This window comes from Aedes albopictus, chromosome 3 (assembly GCF_035046485.1).
Source record: "Aedes albopictus strain Foshan chromosome 3, AalbF5, whole genome shotgun sequence".
NCBI classification, from domain to species: domain Eukaryota; kingdom Metazoa; phylum Arthropoda; class Insecta; order Diptera; family Culicidae; genus Aedes; species Aedes albopictus.
This window is the reverse complement of record NC_085138.1, coordinates 88,709,444-88,726,895: the sequence shown is the minus strand read 5'-3', so window position 1 is coordinate 88,726,895 and position 17,452 is coordinate 88,709,444. Positions and strand designations below refer to the sequence as shown.

The following is a 17,452-nucleotide window of genomic DNA, read 5'->3' as shown; positions in this document are numbered from 1 at the left end:
TGAACATTTTTGGTGTTCTGACAATACCACCGGGAGGAGGTTCTGTAAACGTAGCTTAAGTACTCTGGCAAACAACTTATAGTCATAATTAAGAAGCGATATAGGCCTGTAGTTCTTGATAGAACTGTCTCGACCTTTCTTTTTGATCAACACAACGATCCCATCGAAGAAATCCTTTCTAGCTCTTCCACCCAGAGCATCGTTGATGACGAGAGTGAATTCGTTGCTGATAATCCTCCAGGTTTTTTGATAAAATTCCTTTGGCAATCCATCTGATCCTGGTGACTTCCGACTGGGACTGGTCTTTAGAGCGGTCAGGACCTCGTCCGACGTTATGGGCTGCATAATTGAGTTGTTTAGATCGTTAGTATGTGGGATCATTTGAGTAGGATTAAAGTTGTCCGACAGTCTTCCTTCCACAGCTCCATACAATTGTCCAAAGTATGACTGGATTATTTGACGTATTTGGCCTTGATCGTTAGTATCATTACCATTATCCATCCGTAGAGAAGTGATTGTTGTTTTAGACCTGGTGCTATGCAGCTGTCCCACGTGGAATAGCGTAGTAGAATCCCCAGCAATAAACGTTTCGTTCATCCGTCTAAAATTGCTGGAAAAATTCTGCTGATGACGTAGCATTTGTGCCTTGATCCTGTTAATCGTCACAATCTGCTCCGGATTTCCAAATAAGTTGCAATACGCATCGTTTAAGATGCCACGATATAGTTCCATTGTTTCTCTGAAGTCGCGATGAATGATGGATGCTCGCCATTTCAAGAAGGAAATTGTCTTGGGTTTCGCATATTTTGTCCACCATTCGATCCAAGATTGAAAATTTTGTCGAGATCTGATCCAATACGCCCACTTTCTAGCATACTCCTCCAAGACTTCTGGTTGATCAAGAATATGAGGTTGAAGTCTCCAGATCCCTCTACCCGCTGGAGTGCCGAGATCTGGCAAGACCAAACGAACAATATAAGCTTTGTGATCCGTGAAGGAAGTCGCACAAAAGTGCACCGTTCTCAAATTGTTCCTTGCTGTTTTTGATATCAAAATACGATCCAAACGAGACGCTGTGTTTGATCGTATGTATGAAAATTGAACCGAACTGCCCTTCAATGCTTCCCACGAATCTACCAGTTGTGCAGCATCCATTAGCCTTTTACACATTGGGCTAATGTTTGACGTTCCTGTAGCATCTTTGGCAGAAACTACAGAGTTAAAATCGCCACCTAGAATTATTTGGTTTGTGGCATGTTGGAGGTAATGTGCCACAGAGGAGTTGAAAAAGTCTTCCCTTGCATTTCTGTTTGCTGCCCCGGATGGAGCATAGATGTTTACGAATGTTACGCCACTTATTCGAACCGAAATGATTCGACAATCCAGACTTTTCTCTACTAAATCAATGTGCAATAGATCCCGAACCGCGATAGCGGTGCCCCTTTCATGCATGTCTACGTTGAATATCAGGTTATAACCAGGAATTTGAAGAGTATCGCTTTGCACTTCTTGGAAGAAAATAACGTCCAAGTCTGCGTTGCGCACAAAAGATCGTAAAGCGTCCAACTTAGTACCAGTCGAAATGTTACAAATATTGATGGTTGCAATGTTGTAGCTACAATTCATTATACTACCCTATTTATAGCCTCAGCAGAGTTGATTTAGTGTGTGTTGTCCTGCTATGCTCTCTACTGTGAAGCTTTCTATGAAGCCTACCTACTGACATTACAGACTGACGTCTGTTAGCTATACCTGACACTTCATTGTTTTTGGTTTGTTGTACTCTCCAGAGATGGATGAATTGGTTGTTCCAGTTCGTTAAAGCAGATTGTGTCAATGGTGGTCGGAGCTTATACGAACCGTTGTGTGTCGTCGCCTGGTAGTGTACAGACCACAGATTGCAGTGTTGTAGTGTCGGGGTGGTCTTCGTCGGTCGCAGTGGTTCGGTCCTTCTTAATCTGATACGCGTCCCGTGGTGTTTATTTTCGGCTGCGAATGATGATGGAATCACAAATACGGCAGTATCATCTTCGGCAGGACATATACGCCCTTGGCTTACCTCGGGAAAAAATGCTGTCGCTGGTAGGGAAACTCTAGTGATGAATGAAGCCGTAAGTGATGCTTGTTGAATTGTGAACACTGTGAATGGTGAATTTTGCTGAGGTACGGTAGTATCGATATAGGCTTCGGCAGGACATATACCCGCTGTTATGCTTACCGGTACGAAAAACATTTTACTTTTTGCTGCGGGTGGTCCGTTTGGCGGAAGCGGTGTTATCGGGAACTTGAGGAGATCCTGGTCTTTTTGTTTTGGAGTGTGAAGCGATGGAATTGCTCGTCATTTCTTCATCGGAGATAACAAACTCATCCGACGTTGCCGATGTTTCGAGACCTCTTGCAAAGGATAGAAGATCTGTTTTTGATGGAGCGGTGACCTGGCTGTTATGAGGAATCCGTGACGTGGATGACGACCGATTTGAGGCCGCCAGAGAAGATGACAGGGTTGGAGGTCTGCGATCGATGACAGGGTTTGGCTGGGTAGTGCTTGCTTTTTGTTGTGAGGTTGCCGATGATTCATTTAGATGAGATGGCGTAGTGAAGATTTCGGATGACGATGTTGTCTGCCCTAGCTGTGCTGTAGATACCGTTGGTGCCATGGTTCCTTCAACAATCTGTGCTGTGGTCAGTCTCTCGTTGACACTTCGAGAGTGCTCCTTGCGGGCATCGGCACAAGATTGTCCCATGTGTAGCGTATATCCACAATGACGGCAAGTGCGGATCTGATTTCGATAAATCACATACGACATTTCACCGTCCACTGCCACGAATGACGGGATCGCTTTCCGGAGTCTCATTCGCAGGATCCGAACACAATTTGGCAGTCCGGGAAAATACTCCTTCCAAGTTTCGTGCGTGACAGACAGAACTTCGCCGTACGGTGAGAAATGTTTAGCGATCAATGTGTTAGGCATATGGGGAGGAAGATCAGAGACCTTAACCTCAATGGCATTGTCTGCTGGAAACAACGGTATGTTGTACTCCTTGTTCTCGTGCTCGATGGTATGCTTCAGGTTGTGCTGGGAAACTAGCTGTTCCACTAGTTCCGCTGATTCGACCTCGATGATGACTTGTGCTCTGGTTAGGAGTGTTTGAACATTTTTGATGTTGTTCATCGTCAAGTGGAGCTTGTTGAATAGGAAGTCCTGGATTTTTCCTACTTTTGGGCGAACTGGCATGACACTGCAGTCGATGACGAACGAATTCTTGCGGTATCCGTTCATCTTCGAGCCGTTTCCGGGCTCCCACCGGAGCAGCTAGTGTGGAAGATTGATTCCAAGCACCAGCCGGTAATTTTAGAAATAAATTTATTTTCACTAGGCGACTGAAGAAAGATGTCTGTTTCTTGCAAAAGCCAAATGTCAACTTGCCGTCTTGTGGTGGTTTGACAACTGTTGAGCTCAAAATAGCATCGCACTCTAGATTGGTTTCAAATCGATCGTGCTGATTTCCTTCCCAGGTCATAAAAATCAGCATTTTGTCTATTATCATACATTTTTAGTTCATTTTCCTAAGTTTTTTTACATATAAACACAGCCACCATGAATACGAATCTAATCATGCAAGATTCATTCTGATCGGTTCAGCCGTTCGTGACTTTTGTTGCCTCAAAGGGAAGTCAAACTCATTTTTATATATATAGATATAGATATTTCAGGATTCTGATCGCTTAGAACGATGGTGTCTTCGGCAATGTTGTTTGGTTAGTTAAGGCCTTTCAGTTGATTGGTAAATTGTTTCAATATTCTGCCAGTAGATGGCACTAGTTATCAATTAGAAAAAGCATGCAACTTTCATTAATTATCGCAAAAATATTCAGCAAGCTGTAACTTTCTATAGAGTGCACCAAAAATTCTCAAATTTTTATCGCTATTTGCAGAACTAGTTAGCTCTAAATGGTACAAATTTGGGCTTGATTGGATGATTTTTCATGAAGTTAGAGCGATTCTAGTTAAATGATTCATATTTGAGTATTTTTCATTAAACTGCTATATCTCAGAATTTATTGAACCGAATGAAATGAAATTTTGCACTTTTACGGCTAAGATATTGGTCTTTGTAAAACATTTGACTTGACTTGAATATGTTCAAAGAAAACAAAAATACAGCATGTTGAATACTTAATAAAAAAATCAATCATTTTCATGATCTTGCAAATGTGTAACTAGCGCCGCCTAGTGGCGGAGTTTCGGAACAAGTGGTCCATTTATTTTGAATCCTTGACTTACCAAACAACATTGCCGAAGACACCAACTTTCTAAGTGATCAGAGTCCTGAGATATATGAAATATAAAATTTGTTTGACCTCTAGCACCACCTAGTGGTGGAATACTGAATCAAACGATCCATAGCCAGAAATTGTCTCTGGGAGGGGTTTTCAACGGTCAATGATACCTTTTTTGATTTGACACTTACATTTGGTAAACAGTAATGAGCAATTGTATTCTTGGTTTCAAAATAGCGGCGCAGGCGAAAAATTTTTTCGTCGCAAACCGCTTTTAACCTAAAAATTTGTTCCACAAATTTTGGCTGTGTGGGGGGGGGGGTGTGGGTTAACCCTTAATTCCTTAATCTTATTTGAAAAGAGTGCCAAGAAAAAATCCTTAAAAGAATGCATGAAAAAATCCAAGAAAAAAAACATGAAGAAATCTTTGCAAGAATACCTGAAGGGGTTATTAGAAGAATTACTTGGAAAACCCTTGCAAGAAAATTTAAAAAAATCTTTGAGAAATTTCCCCATTTCAAGTATACCTGGAAAGAATATTTGGAGAAATTTCTGAAATATTTTCCGCAGGAATATTCAAACCTTATAATATTACATGATAATCAGTGGAGAAATTTTTAAAGGAATACTCATAACATTTTGAAGAAATTCTTACCAGCTGATTCCTTGGAAGATTTCCTGGAATAATTCTTGGAGAAATATCTGCAGACATTCCTGGGGGAGTTTACTTCTGAAGATACCTCCATGAATTCCATCTGGAGCTTTCCCAGAGAAGTAATTCTTAGAGCTTTTCCAGGAATTGCCTAGGGATTCCTAGAACTGAAGAAACTCTTCATAGAACTTCTAAAAGATCTTCCAGTGGAACATCTGAAAGAAATTTTGAAGCAACAAGGAATTTCCCGACAAATTTCTGGAAGAACTCTAGAATGAACTTCTTAAGGTGAAACGTCAAGATCTCCCACGGCAATTTTGCAAGGATATGCTAAAGAACTGTTGAAAAAAAAGTTGGAGAAGCTTTTCAAAGAATCCCTAAATTCTGAAAGAATTAACACGGAATTTTCGAAGGAACTTCAAGACCTCCAGTAGAACTTTTGAGAATTTCAGAAACAACTTCTAGAAGGGCTCTCACAACTTTTATGGAAGGATTTTTCAGGTATGTTCTGGAAAAAGCTACGGAGTAGAGTTTCCAGAAAAAATCTAGGAAGAACTTTTGAAAAATTTTCCCGGAAGATTGTCTCGAAATATTCTCGAAGAAATTTCCTGAAAAAACTTCTGAAAAACTTCCGCATGCTCATTTGAATGGTTCTGAAAATCTGGAAGGAACATCTGTACAAAAATATTAGTGGAGTACGCGATGAAATTGTAGAAGAATCACCGAATTTTTGAATCAATTCTCAGGCAAGTTTTTTGTACTCATTTTCTGAGAAGCGTTTATAAACATTCCTATAGAAACTTGAGCAAAAAATCGGAAGAATTTTCGAACTACTGGGAGTATTTTTTGCAGAACTATTCATAGAAAAACTTCTGTAACGACAGTTCTTACTGTTCATCCAGAGATTATTATTTTTTTTTTTTTATCTGTATTAACGAGATTTTTAGCCCTAGGCTAGTTCATCTCGGGACCCACGCTTTACTTCCCTTCCGAAGGAAGAACTCACATTTTGTGAGTTTGTCGGGAGTGGGATTCGATCCCAGGTCCTCGGCGTGATAGTCACGTGTTTTAACCATCACACCAGGTCCGCTCCACGTCCAGAGATTATTGCTGGCATTCTTCTAAAGATTTCGGCAGGACCTCTTTCGAAGACTTTTTCATAGATTCTTGCAGGAGCTCCCCAGAAATTCAGAAATATTCCTAGAATACTTTCAGCTTTTCTTGTTGGAACTCCTCCAGAGGATCCTACAAGTATTCATCGATATTTTTCTCCAGAGATGCACTCATGTATTTGTATTTCTAAGTAAGTATATTTCTTCTTATGTATGTGTATTTCTTTCATGTATGTGTATTTCTTCTATGATTCATCTAGAAAATTCTCAAGGGATTTTTTCCAAAAGTTTCTCCAGGGTTCCTCTTTGAGCCTCTCCAGGTATTCTTCGAGGGACCCGAGCAGAAGAGCATACCTCACTAATACCATATCAATACCAATCCTTGCTCTAATACCTGAAATTGTTATTGCGATGTTATTATAGGAATTATTATGAGAGCATCACAATAACAGTTTGAGGTATTTGAGCAAAGGTTGGTATTGATATGGTATTTCTATAATTAGTACTGGAAATATAAGATCAATAAAATGTGCTATTTGGATTTTTGTATGGGGAACTAGCCTTGGCTTCATGAAAACTGCAGTTCTAGTTTTAATTTTGGAACTGATGACGTATTTCTACCTGGGCAGTTTCAATCCCAACCCGACTTGGGTTGGGAAATTTTGACAGGAGATAGCGTCCTCCGTGAAAATCAATATCATCATCAACATTGTTGTCAATTCGTATCGAGCCAATAAAATGGCTCATACTGTTTTTTTACACGCAAAAGTAACACAGCGGTTGTGTTGCAGGCATACAAAAGGGTACATATACGGCATAATATTGTTTGTGCTCCCTGACCCATTACAGTAGATTACGAAATTATTCGGTGTCCGCACAGAAATATTCATTTTTAACATGAATCACAAGAGTTTACCAACCTCGTAAGCCGAATGTGTGCGGCGGACATTGGTTTTAACAATAGAGTTAATAAACTATAGAGGACGAATGTCGCTGCTGTTCCCTTTGTTCTCGCTCGCAAACATATCGGGTATCTATCTGTCAAACTGCATACTTTTTCGCTTTGACACTTATAGCCCGGCCTATCTCCGCCAGCAAGAGATGTTTCGGCAGCGACGCCAGCGACATTCTTCCTCTATAGTTTATTACCTCTATTGTTTTAACACACACACTGAAAGGAGCCTTGCAGTAATGACAAGCACAAAAATGTTTTTAAAATTACCATGGCAAAACATGATCATCGACCCACCAACGCTTCTTGTGTGCGTTTTGTTTCTTCTCACATCAACCGATTCGATAGCTGAGTGGTAGCGTACGAGCCTGGTGATGTCAAGATTCTTGGTTCGAATCCGGTTGCCAACAGAAACTTTTTTTAATTGAAAATCGAGTCCATGGTAAAATTGAAAACATAATTCTGTTGAATTAAAACGAAACTCAGTCTGCACAAATTTAGTGGCGTTGTGCATTTAAATTGACCCTCAGAATAGTAATTTTCACCGCAAGCCGCCGTTCAGTGCAGTCAGATAAGCGCATATGTTGCCTATAGACACTATAGATTCCATAGACTCGCGGAGGCGTAGACAACTGTAGCCAAACGAGCATGACGTCACGATTTCAATAGCGACAATGGATTGCGTGACGTCATATTTGCTCGGTACACTCTAAATTCATGGTAAAACACACTAAAATCGTATTGCTCAACCATGTCTCCGCGAGTCTATGGAATCTATAGTGTCTATAATGTTGCCCCACTCTGCACATGCGTGTGTCTCCAACGCAATCGCTGCGTCAGTTTATTTACGCGTGTGCAAAAAATAAAAACAAACAGTGCGCCGGCCTTTTTCGTCTTGTTTTTCGTGTTGCGTAAAGTGTTTTTGAATATCTTATAAGTTACCGTAAATAGTTAAACTAACAAAAAATGTTCTAAGCTGGTGGAAAGTGTATTCGGCGAAATGCAGCTGGACCCGCAAGAATTGTTCCGCTGCCGGATGAAAAGGGCGTACCGTCAGCGTCCGAATCAGCCAGGCGGACAGTGACGACATCGGAATGAGATTCTGACCCAAGAATTTCGTCGTCGAAGGGACCAGAATTGCGTAAGACCAAGCCAAAACCCAAATCTGGAAGGTAACGATGAGGAAAAACTTGCAGGAACCAATTCATCGAAGTTTGAGCCAATGTGCCTCGCTTGGGTCATCAAGCGCGGTCCGAAAATTTAGATTTGCGAGTGAGATGAGTTCAGCTGCTGGAAATTATTAAGGTGAGTGAAATAAGAGATTCTATAACACTAGCCCGAAATCTTAGGCCCGGAAGTTACTAACCTGAATATGATAAGATCAATTGTCACTAGTCTCGTAACAACGGATAAAAAAACAGCGTATAATTCACAGAAAGAACAACCTGGAATTCTTCGTTTTCTCGGCTTAACGTCCTCACTGGGACAAAGCCTGCTTCTCAGCTTAGTGCTCCATGAGCGCTTCCACAACAATTACCTGAGAGATTTCTTTGCCAGTGACCATTTTGCATGTGTAGGGTATTTTAACCAATAGTATACCCCCTTGTATTTTCTTTAATTTCTTGCTCATATCTGTTTTTGTCAGTGAACTTCCACCGGGAGACAAATGCTCATGTGCCTAGCCAGTAGTTCCAAGTGACGGAATTAACCTGGACAGCAATAATTCAATTATTTGAACAAATTTTTGAATGTAAACAAATCTGTAGAACCACTATTGTTTCCGATTTAACATGATCTACTCAATAGTGAATCTCAATAACCCATTAGGGGCCGGCCATAAACCACCTAGACTTTTTAGAGGGAGGGGGGTTCTAGCCAAAGTCTACGCTCCATACAAATTTTAAAATTTGTGTATGGACAAAAGACTACGAGGGGTAGGGGGGTCTGAGATGGCTAAATTATGGTCTACGTGGTTTATAAACAGCCCCTTAGTGGATCCTGGAGGGATGTGGTTGTCTTAGTTTGGGCAAGAGGCTTCACTATAAGATAATTTGAACCAGATTTGAAATTATTATTTTATGAAAAAAATATAGGGTGTTTTTGAACAGCTTTTGTGTGCAATGTTTAAGAAAGACACAGCACCTGTTGTTGACAAAGACAGTTTAATTAGGATATCATACTGTTTTCTCGATCAGATATTGGTTTAAGAAAACCTATATCGTGTGGCAGATAGATATTCTATGCCCAAGTAAGTCAAAGATTTTCCTTTACGAAAAGTTTCTGGACCGACCGGGAATCGAAATCGCAGTTATGAATCATATTGTAGAATTTTGTCGAAAATTTAGGGTAACTAGGGGCAAGTTACGGTTTTAGGTGCATCACTTGTATGGAGAATGTTGATACCAGGGCTTGCTGGGCAACTCTCAATTTTGAGCGAAGTTGGAGCAGAAGTATTTTACATGTTGTAATACTATCTCGAACGCCACTTCAGCCAAACGGATTGAAAACCTTAAACTCTCATATAGATTTATGAGTTTTTTTTTTTTGCAAAAAGAGGGAAAGTTTTCTAAGGTTAGATGACCACCCAATCGAGATTTTGGTTTTTAAAATAAATTAATCAAATGCTGACTAGTTACTTTTGTTTAATCAATATGTAAAGTGTATAAATACATATGTATAGTGCGTTAACAATGTTTCTGCTTAGTAGTTTTTGTTTTGTGAAACACTGTTTTGGTTTCGTATTTATTAAACCAAACCCCTTTCAAAGGTCAATGACCGAGGTTTCGACGCCCTCTTGATTAGAGTCTCTGACGATTGTTTCATTGTCTGACAATACTATCACAATCAATTCAAGATCAATAAGGGTTAATTTACAATCAATTTATTATTTTTACTTACATTTGATAGTTTGTTTTTATGACATTGTGGTTTACTAGCCATGGATCTTTGTGTAGTATAATTTCAGAATTGTAACTCTTTAATTTAAGTGTAAATTTTTATTCTTCCCACTGGAACTTGGCCGGCCTCCCTTCAACTTAGTGTTCTTTGAGCACTTCCACAATTATTAATTGAAGGGCTTTTTTTTTGCCTGCCATTGCATGAACTTGTATTTTGTGAGGTAAGGACACTACACTACGTCCAGAGTGCCGAGAAAATTTCCCCGACCGTAACGGGAATCGAACTCGCCGTCTCCGGATTGGCAATCCTTAGCCTTAACCACTAGGCTAACTGGAAACCCTAGAGTGTAAATTAATAGCTGTAGATTAGAGAGGGTTATAAGCAAAATGATGTAAGTGACAAAAACCCACTGTCGAGTAAATGAGTCTCAAATTTTTTCATTTCAATCAATATTTCACCCCATACCTAATGTATGGAGTTTCAAAATGGGCACAATTTTCTCCGTTTTATTGTAATTTTTCTAATCATCGTACCGTCAAGGCGCCATTCACCGTGGGGGCTCCATTCACCGTGTGCCTTCGACTATTTTTTCATTATTTCCATATTATGATTGAATGATATGACAATTTCCCTTAAATCTCACCAATACAATGTTGTATTGGTGAAATTGAAGGGAAATTGTCATATAATTCAATCATAATATGGAAATAATGAAAAAATATTCGAAGGCACACGATGAATGGTACCTTGACGGTAAAAATAATTCTAAAAAAGTTACCGAAAGCTTAAAATCTGAAGATTTTTTTTATAATATAATTATTATGCTTAGCTTAAAATTGACAAAATGGTCACTTACATCCCTTTGCACCTGGGCCTCTCATTTACTTCTTTTTCTTGGCGAAACGTCCCGCTGGAACAAAATCTGATGGTCAGCTTGGAATGTTGGTAGGTATTATAGTCCTTCGGATGCTCTGCATGTAGACACTAATAAACAACACTTATAAGTCTCGCAGTCATATAGGGTATTGGTTCCATTGTTGAGTATGTGGCTCCTATTTTCATCATAAGGAAAACAAAGGATTGAAGCGATGTTTGTTTTGTTTTTTTTTTTTTTTGTAAGCCAACGAATGAAAACAAAAAGAACGGAATCAATCGGTGACCAAATCCCTTGTTTTCGAATATAATGAATTTGGGAGCGTGAGATTACTAATGGCATTTTTACCCTGTGTGACTGTGTAACGATTTTTTTTTTCGTAAAAAATATTATTTATTACATTACTTTGTGTGATTTCTGTCTAAAAAAATAATTTTTAACTCTTGTTAACAGAAGCCTGTGAGCGGAATTTGAAGACGTAGTGGCAATATTACAACTAGGACGTGATGTCGATAGCAGATTCCAGAAGAAGGCTTCAGACTGATCTGTTCAGAAGTGCTGGTCGACGTTACTGTAACGTTACAGCAGACAGATCTTAAGGAACGAAGCTGTTGCAAAACATGCCAGCGTAACACCCGAAGTCAAACAGAACATCGCTGGAATGTCACTGGAGTTTGGAGTGGACTATCATTCCGGTTGGCGGGAACTCACGTACGGCCGACAAGATTGGAAAGAAGTATATTTCAAAAGTTGATTGGTGAGCTCAATGTTTTATTGTTTAAATTCTCAAAATGACTGAATCAGAACTAATTCATATATTTGGGTATATTTCGTGCTTTTCTTTATAGCTAGCTGTTGCCTATTGGCGCTTTTCATAAACTACCTAGAGATTTTTTTTCCAGCTCAGACCTCGAACTATTATCCATACAAATTAGTTTAAAGTGTAGACTTTGGCCAGACTCCTCCCTCCTAAGAGTCTACGTAGTTTATAGACAGACCCATCCCAATGATCCTGTGTGAATAAGAGGTCTTCGCACATATTACAGAAAAACCAAATCTTGTCCAAGGCAACTTCTATTGGGAGAAATTCAATTACAATTCTACACATTAATTCCTGGCGAATGATTTGCCATGTGACCTTAAAAACCTGCTATGGGTTTGCCAACGCCAAAAGCACATTTTCAAAATAGAAATATCGGGAATCAGGTTCTTAAAATTTTCAAACATATATCTGGTAAACATAAACAAAAGTAAACTTTCGGTTTCCACAAGACTTTAGTGCTATTTTGTTGATCAAAGTTGTTTATTATCCATTAACATTTTTCAATCTTTTTGTTTCGAGAATTTTAGTTCTTCATACCCATTAATATAGTTTTTTGAAAGGTTTTACGATATATTTGAAAGTTTGCACCATATCTCTGGAACAAACTACTAACGATGATTTTTTAAATAATGATTTCGAGTCTTAAAACTGAAGGTATTATGTGAACTTCTTCAATCCGTTTTTCAATAATAAACGTTGGAACATCTTCTACTTCAGTTTACCTGAGTTTGTTAAAGAAAAGGAAATAGGAATATATTTACGTCCTGCTCGACAACAAAATTACCCATTATTAAAAATTACATTTTGATAATAAGAGTTGTTATTTCTTTGTTATAGCATACCACCTTAATAACAAATCAAGCTATCGAATAAATACGCAATTCAATACGATAGTTTGTTATGTTTTTGTTCTTGAATACCTGCTTGATAACAAATTCAGCTCTCGACGAATTGCACATTGCAATAGTAACAGTTGTTATTAATTTGTTATTCAATACCTTTTGCATAACAAATACAGCCCTTGGTAGTGCGCTTGAAAGTTTAGGTATGCATTTATTATGAAAATAACAGGGCTTGTTATTTTCTAGGTGTTATTCATATAAAATTATGGTATTCGTTTTTGTTATTTTGCCTCTTATTACCACATCTGTCCACTCGGGCATAAAATAAAAGGTCCACCTATAACAATTGAAGGACAAGTGATTCCACTTCGTAAGTCGATCCGCATCTTGGGAGTACTGTTGGACCGTACACTATCGTTTCGTCAACACTTTGACGCTGTAAAAGCCGCCTGCCGAACGAGGTTAAATCTGATCAAATCCATATCTCGTCCGCATAGATCAAGCAATCGGAAAATCCGCTTCCAGGTGGCTCACGCCATCATCGATAGCCGGCTCGTATACGGACTCGAAATTACCAGCATTGCCATCAACAGGTTAATTCAAGTCCTCAGTCCCGTATACAGTTCATATGTTCGACTGATCTCCGGACTGCTACCCTCAACTCCGGCAGAGTCTTCCTGCGTAGAGGCTGGTCTGCTACCGTTCCAGATATTTATCCTCGCAGCTCTTTGCATCAAGAGTGCGACCTTCTCCAGCAAGAACACGAGTGATGACAGAGTCTTTCTTCTCATCGAGGGGAACAGAGCTCTAAACACAGTAGCCAACATGGATCTCCCTCCGGTTGCAAAGCTCCACTGGCTTGGAGACAGGAGTTGGCATTCCGTACCGCCGAAAATTGACAATCGGATAAAAAACAGTTTCTCTGCCGGCTGTAACTCTGCTGCTCTACGAAGGTCGGTCGCTGAACTTTTGCGTGTCTCCTACCCGAACTTTGCTCACCGGTTTTCTGATGGATCGCTCTCCCATCTTGGAGTCGGGATAGGTGTATCAGGGGACATCCCGCCGGTCAGCATGAGTCTTCCCCCACAGTGCTCAGTTTTCTCTGCTGAAGCAGCAGCAGCCTTCATCGCTGCTACCACGCCATCTGACCGCCCGATACTGGTTCTGACCGATTCTGCGAGCGTCATATCGGCGCTTCAATCTGATACACCGACACACCCCTGGATCCAGGGTATACTTATGAACGCTCCAGCTGATACCGTGTTCACGTGGATCCCTGGACACTGCGGTGTTCCGGGAAATGAAAAAGCTGATCGTCTCGCTGGCTCCGGTCACACCCGTGAACGACACACTGACAGAATCCCGCTCATGGATCTTAAACGATGGATCAAATCCAGCTGCCGTCAGTACTGGGGTAACCTATGGAGCCAATCAAGAACTGCTTTCCTGCGGAAAATAAAAGACACGGTTGAACCATGGACTGATTTGTCAGTGCTCAAAGACCAGAGAGTAATCTCTCGATTGCGAACCGGGCACACACTTCTATCACACAACATGGGAGGTGGTCCGTTCCGCAAGGAGTGTGAAGTGTGCCACATCCCAGCCACAGTAGAACATGTCCTTTGCGTGTGTCCCATCTACGAGGGCCAACGTCGACTCCACAACATCGCTGGTAATATTGGAGAAGTCCTACGGGACGATCCGGATACCATCAAAACACTGTTCAAGTTTCTCCACGATTGTAACCTGTATGAATTAATTTAACAGCTCTCTCATTCGTTCATTAATTTAGTGTGTTGAACTAACATTAAGTTAAAAAACACAATAATAAAGAATAAAAAAAAAAAAAAACCACCTAATGAAGAGCATATCAAGGTATGCTAGTATTTAAGATTAAATACCTTAATATGTTATTCGGTTGTTATTTTCTTCTGCTCGGGGAGTGCGGCATAAATTCTTTAAAATATTTATTCAGACATTTTTTTTTTGATTTTTTAAAGAAATTTCCGTGTGATCGTACTGGAGCCAGTGCAGATAATGTCATTTCTGCATACCTATCTAAATTCAACCACCTACAGATCATTTTAGAAACTAAACCTGAGAATATAGTACATATATGAAAAACTTGTGCGACTAGACCAGTTCTACAAGAAAGTCACGGAAAAACCGCTCATTTTCGAATATTTTAGGTAAATGCCAAGGACTACCTTCCAAAAATGCCAATTGATATTCATGATGAATATAAATTGGCATTTTCCGAAGGTAATCCGTGACATTCACCTTTAATATTCGAAAAAGAGCGTTTTTTTTTCCGTGACTTTCTTGTAGAATTGGTCTAGTTGCAAAAGTTATTCATAAATCCTATTCTCAGGTTCAGCTTCTAAAATGAACTATAGGTGGTTGAATTTAGATATGTCGAAATTACATTATCAGCACTGGCTGCAGTACGATCACTGGATAGTTTAAAAAAAAAATCATAAAAAAAATGTCTGAATACATCCTCTAAAGAATTTATGCCGCACTCCCTGAAGGAATATATCGAGGAATACTTTTGTAGGATCCTCTGGGGAAGTTCCAACAAGAAAGGCTGAAGGTTCCCCTGGAATATTTTTGAATTTAAGGGGAATTCCGACAAGAATTTTTAAAAAAATCTCCAAATGAGGTCCTGCCGAAATCTCTAGAAGAATTCCTGCTAGAATTTCTGGATGAATTCCTACGATAGTTCTTCCAGAAGTTTTTCAATAAGTAGTTCTGGGAAAATACTCCCAGTAGTTCGAAAATTCTTCCATTTTTTTACAAAAGTTTCTTTGGGAATGTTTATAAAAGTTTCTAAAATAATTATTCCTAGAGCTCGCCAATATTTTTTTCCAAAAGTTTGTTCCAAAATCATTGAAGTGTGCATGAGAAATTTGTCAGAGGGTTTTTTTTTCAGAAAATTCTCCGGGAGCTCTTCCACAAGTTATCTTAGAAATCTTTCCAAATGTTTTTCCCAACAGTTTCTGCGGGACTTTTTCCAGAAATTCCCCGAGCAAATTGTTGTGAAAGTCCTGGAAGTCCTGAAGATCCTGCGAAAATTTTTCCTCGTAAATTCATTTAGAATTTAGGGATTCTTCGAAAACTGTCTCTGAGTTTTTTTTTAAGTTCTTCTGTATATTGCAAACATTCTTCCAAAAGTGATTCTGGATATTTTTACAGAAATTCCACTGAGATTATTTCTTGAGTTTGTTAAAAAGTTCATTCTAGAGTCCAAACCTAACTTTACTAAACACCGTATGTAACATATGTAAACAAAATAGATATTTTCACATGAGACGCTGAATTTCGTTAAGGACTTTTTACTTGTATAACTCACCTTTAGAGATGGTTTGTGATAAAATATCCGGATTTTTCCGTTTTGAGCATTCCGTTTCTGAAATGCTCAATGTATGAGTTGCTTCGATTTTCCCCGTTTGTGGATTTTGTTAGATACGGTGTTTGGTAAAGTTAGGCTTGAGTTCTTCCAGAAATGCACTGGGAAATTCTCCCAGAAGGTTCTCTTCCAGGGATCCTTCTGGATTTTTTTTGTTAAGGACTGTTCATTAAAGAAAGTGGACACCTGTTTTTCAATAGAAAATATGTATTTTCGAACAAATTCAAAGGTTTATGTTTTATAAATGACAATCAACATACATGTGGCCGAATTCACGTGAGTTTGAACATTTGCTTCGCTTTTCGGAAGAACGCTCGGACTTTCCTCTTGATACTCTCTCTGATACTTACTCCAAAAAAAAAATGCAGATGTTCCAGAAGAGCTTCTAAAAGTTCCATAAAGAGTTCTTTCATAAGATCTTTGTTAAGTTATTCCAGAATCAGTTATAATAATTATTCCAGCAATTTTTTGAGTAACTTTTCAGAATTTTTGCAAGAGTTCTTTGAGTTATTCTTCCGAGAAATCTTTGAGAAATTCTTGTAAGAGATATTTTAGGAAATTTTAAAAGTCCCCTATTTTAAAAGTCCCCAGGAATTCCTCCACGAAGGAATTTCTCTAATTAATTATCGAGTAATTTCTCCAAGTATTCCTCCAGTATATTCTCAGTACACTCAGTATATTTTCCATTATTTTTTTTTAAATCATTCGGTCGAACCAGAAATTTTCCCAAAATTTCTCCATTTCTTACAAGGATTCAAGGGTTTCCTATCCATTATTCTAATAATTGCGGCTGGAATATATCGTTCAATACCTCCAGGACATCTTCAAGTATTTTTTCACGAATCCTTTTGGAATACTTCCAAACTCTACTCCAGAAATTCTTTCAAGAATACCACTGAAATACTCGCAAAGATTTCTTTGTGAGCCTTTGAAGGAATCCTTTGGAAATTCTTCCAGGATTCCTCTAGAAAATCTTCAAATACTCCTTCAAAAATTCTTCAAAGAAACCTTTAAGTGTTTCTTCAGAAATTCTTCCAAGGCTTTCTCCAGGAATTCTTGAAATGGTTCAACCAGGTATTTTGCAAAGAATTCCTCCAAAAAATCTTTCAGAAGCTTTTCAAAGAAAATTTTTAAGAATTCCTCCAGTATGATTGTGGTTTCTCCAGGAATTCACATTCTATCTAGATGGAAAAAGTTCCTCCAGATAGCCTTCCAGAAAATACTTCGGGATTTCTTATTCCCGGATTTTTACAGTATTAGAACTGATATTCATCCAAGAATTCCTTTGGGAATTTCTCCAAGAACTACGGCAAGAAAAGTTTCTTAGAATTCCTCCAGAATTTCTTTTCTAAATACTTCTTTTAATCCTTCCTGCTTGAGTGTTCCCTCAAGAGCTCTTCCAAGTATTTCTTTTTGATATTACTACAAAAATTTCTCCGGGGAATCTTTCAGAAGTTACTGAAGACCCCATAGAGAAATACTTTCGAAAATATCTCCATAATTTCATCCAAGGACACCTTTGGTAAGAATTTCTACCAAGAATTTTCCCAGTTACTTCAGCAGAAAACCTTGGAAAAATTTTAGAGAAAAAAATCTTTAAAGGAAATT

At 38.9% G+C, this 17,452-nt stretch overlaps 1 protein-coding gene across 1 annotated transcript; it reads left to right on the top strand.

Annotated features, from left to right (window-relative positions):
* Nucleotides 1-7,998: 7,998 nt before the first annotated feature.
* On the top strand, nucleotides 7,999-14,199 carry LOC115260993 (uncharacterized). The gene is made up of 2 exons (XM_029862365.2): nucleotides 7,999-8,078; nucleotides 12,933-14,199. Exons 1-2 carry the CDS (start codon nucleotides 7,999-8,001, stop codon nucleotides 14,197-14,199), a joined length of 1,347 nt encoding a protein of 448 aa, XP_029718225.2.
* The last annotated feature ends 3,253 nt before the right edge of the window (nucleotides 14,200-17,452 follow it).